We start from the raw sequence: 6,280 nt of genomic DNA on the forward strand, positions 1-6,280 counted from the left end.
AGACGACTTTCGACTTCAGTGGAACTTTTTGTATTGCATACCTTCCGCATTTCTATCTTTCACTATTTACTACTCTGGGCCAAGAACCGGTAGGCCTGATTCCATTCTACGACATGGCCCTCCAACAACTACCCCTTCTGGGGGGAACACTATATGCTGCGCGTCTCATGTCTCGCCATCGGTTAGGAGACAAAATTTTTGACAATATCGAACAGGCCTTGGAATGTTAGCCTCTGGGCGGCTGTCGACGACTCCGTTCGCGGCGGCAATAGCTCCTTACACCTGGACGATGTCACGCTCGGTGGCGCTGGCTTCGCCTCGCAGCAGACCGTTGGTTCCTTGGACTGGAACCTTGTCGGCTATGACGGACTGCTCGTCTCCGTTGCCCTATCTGACGGCAAGCTGTATACCCTCAACCTGAAGGACATATTGCCCACAAGCGATCGCGAGAGCGCTACGGTATGTGTTTTCACTCAAGGACAATGGATATCCAGCCTCTTGCAGCGCGACAGATGGGAAGTAGGATGTGTTTGCGGACGGCAACGAAGGCTCAATAACAACACGGGTGCTAATTCCTCCATGGGTGCTGGTCAGTGGCACATCCACTTTTTGCCCATGTGGCTAGTATGCTTAGCCACCCCTTAGACTCGGTGTAAATGCCTGAATGAATTAGCTGCCTGTTCATTCTTCACTCAACCTGGATACTGCTGAGAATGAATGTTGCTTTTTTCGAGCTTAGGGCTCGGAACACGTTCTGCTTGTGAAGCTTCCTCGGCTTTTACATGATTAACTGCTGTCCAATCTACCAGCTCTAGGTTGCGGACAGTAGGACTGGGTGAGATGTACAGTCAATGAAGGCTTGATGGCTCAGCTAAAGACCCCTCGTTACGATCGACTCAGGAGCTTATGGGTCGCTTTGATTGATCCTGTCGAAGACTTATCCGACCAGTGTGGGTTTGGTTACCGATTGCCTTATCCTATTTTATTCCCCAAGCTAATATGTCTGCCTGGTGCAACCCCGAAGTTAGTCCTATCCCACCGATCAGGTTGTATACCGAATTCCTCCTTTCAGCCGTACCACCTAACGGTGGAAGCTACCAGCCTTGCCGTCCTAGATCTTGACCCCTATGTCCGGATTCTCTAGCATCTCGACGATCTGATCTGTTGCGATCTCGAGGGCCTTTCCACTCATGTAGTCAAACCCGCTGAACGTTCGTGTGTGCTCGTCCCAAAAGATCTGAACAGGGAATCCCTCTCCGGCTGGTCGCACCGCAAGGGAGAGGCATGGCAGACCAGCCAGTACATAGCACCCAAAGTCCTCTCCATCCCACGAATCACCAGGCGCACCAGTCCATAAAGCCTTGCGGCGACACCACCTGATGCGCTGTCTATCATGCCCGAGATCAAGGACGGCCGAATCGAGGCGCACATATACGCCATGCCAGGAGTTCCTAGAGCGCCAGCGCTTCACGCGTTTCTCGTGGATCACATCGTCGGGCTGTCCTGCCTTCCGCTTCTGGCAAAGGGGTAAAGTCACTGACCCAAGCACCGGTGGCAAGGCTTTATCCTCAGTCACTGGGGTGGCAGGGTATGCAGTGGACTCTGCTTGCGATTTGGGTGCTGTTGATGCATTTTGTATCGGTGCAGCTCCTCCTGTGTCTGATGTTGAATACGAAGAGTCCGCTATGCTGTTCAGTTCGCCAGAGGGTATGGTTGCATGGCCAAACCAAAGCTCTTTGTCGAGCAGATCTGGATTGGTGTCGATGAATGAGAGAACATCATCCAAAAGCGGCACCTCCATGGAACAATATTCAAGAGTCGGTAGCGATGATAGATCGACAGCTGTCGACTTGTCGAGAGGTAACCATGCTCGTTCATTGCCGCCATAACCTAGGCTTGCTACCGATAGCTCCTCAGGCTCGAAAGAATCGAATTCAGGGAATAAGAATGTCTCGAGAAGGCCATGCGGCCAGAAACTGCTTCGTAGGTTCGCGGCCAGTATGGCCTGGTTGGTTGAGAGAGAGTTTATCGCCGCAGGCCAATTTTCGGTGTCATCGAAGCTGACTACGGGATATGTCTCTGTGGACATCGTGTGGACGTTTTTGGGAGGGGACTAGGAAGAAAAGTTGGGAGTTCAGAGACGGAGACTTGGAAATCGCCAGGCATTTATACTCGCTCACCACGGCCTTGTCGTCTCAGACTGCTGTGGCAGTGCATTGCCCAGAAGCCTGACTCTCCCTCTTCTCTGCATTCCTATCTACGACTCTATCAGCTGACAGCTACGTCAGACAGACTCCATTAGGTACCGTATCGTCAGCCTCGGGTCTAAATGGGTACCGCTGCGGGTGACCAGACCAGTGTCGTTTACTCGACTGAGTCCTCGCTAGACGGCCTTGGCTGTGGGTGGCTAGATCAGTGCGATCCGCCTCTTGCGAGGTCGAGACATGAGGTGAGATGAGGTGTGTCTTAGGTCTCTACATGCCAGGTAGGGGGTAGCTCTGGCCTGCCTCTGGCTAGTGAGGGAAGGAAACCGTGAATAAGCATCGGTTCGCTGCGCAACATACGAACTAGCAACCTTTAGTGAACTCGTGACGTCCAAATTGGTGGCGACAGGTTTCCGTGCCTACACGCTTGCTATTAGGGAACGAGGCCCTTTGACCAACAATGCCGTAAAAGGCCTTTAGCGGCTGTGTATAGATGATATCCGCGAATGACGTAACCAGGAGTACGTTTCATAGCCTCCTCGTCAGCCGAATCTCGGGAGGATCATTGCCCTTGGTCAATTGTTCCTACCATAAGACGATTACAAGCGGCGGCCTCCCTTACAGGGGCTCGTCTCTTCGCCCTTTCATATCACCTGGCAACTAAAGCCTCGCGGGTATAAATCTCAGCTTTCTGTCTAGTTTTCTCCCTTCCTGGGTCCCCCCGTGTCCGTCCATCATAAACAAAGTCTTTACCTGAACTCTATTACCATTCACTCTAGCCATGTCTACACAAAATCATCCCTTCAACATCTCAGAGCACCCTGAACTTATAAGCCAGGCCACCAAATGCTATAAAATAGCCAATAACTTCGAGGGATGCGCCAAAAGGCTCCAAGGAATACTGAGAAGCCTGCCTAACTGCAACTACGACTACGACTGCGACTGTAAATACTTGGAGGAGGAATACCTTTACAGAATCCAGGATGTCGGCGAGTTCGTCGGCGAGCTTGAATTCAAAGTCGGCAATAAGGGACCCACGCCGGTAGAAACCAAGGGGGGGCGATCCAATGGATTGGCTTCTTTTGGTATTTGCCTTCGGTTTCTTTCTGGGTCTTATAGTGGCATACGCTGGGAACCACTAGTAGCTCAAGCTACATCGAGGCGTAGATGGCGCGCTAGCACTGACCTCGGTGGCCCTGGCGAAGTAGCCGACGATGGTGCAGTTAAGGCTGGAATGCCGTGCTGTAGGGTGTTCAAGAGACAGAGTCAAGTAACGCTTGAGTGGATGTCTGCGGCTGGGGTCAGGGCGGCTCATCCATCCACATCCATCAATATTGCTCTTGATGGATTGAAGTTGAAGCTGAGTCAGCCGAGTTCTCGTTGATTGATGGAATGTTGATCCACGAGGCGCAATGGTTGATGGATATGGAATTGAGTTGAGTACCCCTGTTAATAGCTAATATATTTCCTAATCAGGTATACAGTGGGTCCGATATGATAATATGGTAATAGTACAAGTCCTGAGTGATGTCCATACTACGTATGGGTATCTATGCAAGCTGCGATGCCAGCTTTGTACCCGGCTCCTCTTCCAAAGCTATATATAACAGGCTATCGTCCATCAACATATCATCCAACTCATCAATAAGGCCTGCCTTAAGCCATGACCTCAACGTCTGCACCAACCCAATAGTAGAAGCATCCAGTCGTGACCGCAGAGGTGTTACCATTAACCCAACAGCCGAGAATAGCCTCTCGCATTCGGCACTCGTAGCCGGGACCGTCATCACGTCTAACGCCATCCGAGACAACCGGGGATACTCGTACTGCTTGGAGATCCAGTACGTGATGGGATCAACCACGCCTTTGTTGTGGTCCTCCCCTTGCACAGCTATCACCCATCGCGTGTACTGATCCGTTAACGAGGGCGCAATCCTGGGCATTAGCTGACTGCGACACTCATCCTGGAAGTCATCTAACCCTGTGTGGTACGTCTTCCGTCGTTTGGCGATAGGCCCTTCTTGGCTGGGTCCTCTAGTTAGCTCGAGATCACGATACTCATTATCCCATAGTGCTTGAACCTTCGCCTTTGCCTCGTTGGCCCAGGAAGGATTCTCAGTCCAGATCGTCTCGAAGAAGGTCCACTGAATACCAGGATCTAGCGCAGCCGCTGCATAGTATACTGGTGTATCAGAAAGTGTAGCGTAGTACTTTTCAAGCTTTATCCAACCAAGGTTGACGTTGATGCCGAACTGCTCTGGCTCAGGGTACTGATCAATTAGCTCCTTCGCCGTCTCAAGCCTTTTCAGCAGATACTCGAATGACTGCATCACGCTTGGCATTAAGCCGTACGCCTCAAAAATACCGCCGGCCCGGTAACGAGCCTGGCCGTCGCCCTGGAGCACCTTGACGATGACGTGGAAGTGTTGAAGAAGATCAGCGAAGGCCTCCATGACGGCCCAGTCATTATCGTCGATAATGCTTGACTTCTCAAGGCAGAAGGGTATTCTCGCGACCTTGGTATCGGTACAATACTTCTTCGCTTTGAGAATAAATTCATCGTAGTATGGCCGAAGGACCAGCATCCTCTGGAGCATATAGTACTGCGATAGCCAACGCGTATCGTTATCAAGTACTACGTCGAGTGACTTCCTCTCCTTGTCAGCACGGTCCGTAGCCTGTTCGGCGTGTTCCTTCTGTATCTTCCGAAGCATCGGCGTGAAGATATCAGATTCCTTACTACCCCCATCCTGCCCGTCTTCACTGCCCGTCTTCACTGCAGTCTTAGCGTCCCAGGCTAATCCGTAGGGTATCATTGCCAATGCCTTGCTACACCTGCGGAGGGGCCTAGGTAGGTAGATGGATCGCATTTAGCTCTCTTACCCCGGAGTGTGCATCTTGGCATGGAACCCCTATCCAAGAATTCCAAGCCCAAGTGACCATATAAAAATATAGGTGCTGCTGGAAAGGCATACGCCTCTGATGGCAAGGAGAGTGAGAAGATAGCTGGTGATGCATTGCGCAATGACGCGTTAACAACAGTGAGGTATGCGCTGAACGAGCCAAAAGACAGCAATTGGCAGTGTCATTTTTACACTTGTCTTCCACGACACGAGACAGTATTGGGTTGGTAGCAGGGCACCTCTGCGCTCATGTGCTCATTGCTTTGCATCGCCAGTACTGTATGCACATGCCGAGGGATAACTGGATGTTCTGCTTTGCTATGGCCCAAGGCCGCGCAATTGTGGTATCTGAATGGTGTCCCAGAGCATACCGAAGGCCTCCGATAGTTACGACCAACATGGCGACAAAGCGCTGGAGCATCTGCACATGTAGACACGCGTTATCATTTCGTAGCCTACTACCATAACGTAACAATCGTTCACGGTCGGTCAACAACAAGTCTTACGTTGACACTTCCAGCACCGCCTAAGGACAGTTCATAATGGAGCCGTAGCGCCAGAACCTCCTCCTATCCTTCCTAGAACCCCTTATATCCGTAATCCGGATTAGCCACGGAGCGCGTCCGACAGGTCAATTATCCTATTCCATGGAGAACATGCATGAAGGGTCCGCTACCAAGAACCCGCGTTTAGCGAGCCGTTTAGGTAGCATGGGTACATGGGGACCATGCTGGCCATTAAATACAGCCCAGTCAACACCAAAGTATATTTCGTTCACCAAAACCTGGATTGGTGACGTTGCAGTACGAAGCAGACTAGCGTTAATGTACTTGATCGGTTCAAAACGGGCGAAGAGCTCACGCGGACGGCAGACTCGATCCGAGTATGCCTTGGTTTGGGTGGAAACCCGCATGTGGTGAAGCATGAGTTGGAGGGAAGGTGTGACCTGGCGTGGTGGTGTGTACCGCAAGGCCGAGCCACGGCCGAGCGACACGATCGAGCGGCCAAGTCGAAGCCATCCATTTCGAGGCCCAGGCAGACGCCAGCGACCACGCGAATGCCATTGCTGGCATAGACAGCGACGCGGATGCCGAGTACGAAACCGACCCCGAGTATGTTGCAGCAGTTCCCGCTGCCGCGGCGGAGCCTCTGTCTGTCTACGACGTCATCCCC

At 51.9% G+C, this 6,280-nt stretch overlaps 2 protein-coding genes across 2 annotated transcripts; one reads left to right on the forward strand and one right to left on the reverse strand.

Annotated features, from left to right (window-relative positions):
- Window positions 1-113: 113 nt before the first annotated feature.
- PG994_015319 (NADH:ubiquinone oxidoreductase complex I intermediate-associated protein 30) lies at window positions 114-815 on the forward strand (the record flags this gene model as incomplete). The annotated part of the gene is made up of 3 exons (XM_066866726.1): window positions 114-169; window positions 216-459; window positions 810-815. 3 exons carry the CDS (start codon window positions 114-116, stop codon window positions 813-815), a joined length of 306 nt encoding a protein of 101 aa, XP_066707640.1.
- Window positions 816-3,754: 2,939 nt separating this feature from the next.
- Window positions 3,755-5,020, reverse strand: PG994_015320 (restless-like transposase; the record flags this gene model as incomplete). The annotated part of the gene is made up of 1 exon (XM_066866727.1): window positions 3,755-5,020. The coding sequence occupies one exon, from the start codon at window positions 5,018-5,020 to the stop codon at window positions 3,755-3,757; it is 1,266 nt and encodes a 421-aa protein (XP_066707641.1).
- Window positions 5,021-6,280: the final 1,260 nt, after the last annotated feature.

This window comes from Apiospora phragmitis, assembly GCF_038363925.1.
Source record: "Apiospora phragmitis strain CBS 135458 chromosome Unknown utg000016l:1.0-887042.0:1.0-888152.0, whole genome shotgun sequence".
NCBI classification, from domain to species: Eukaryota; Fungi; Ascomycota; class Sordariomycetes; order Amphisphaeriales; family Apiosporaceae; genus Apiospora; species Apiospora phragmitis.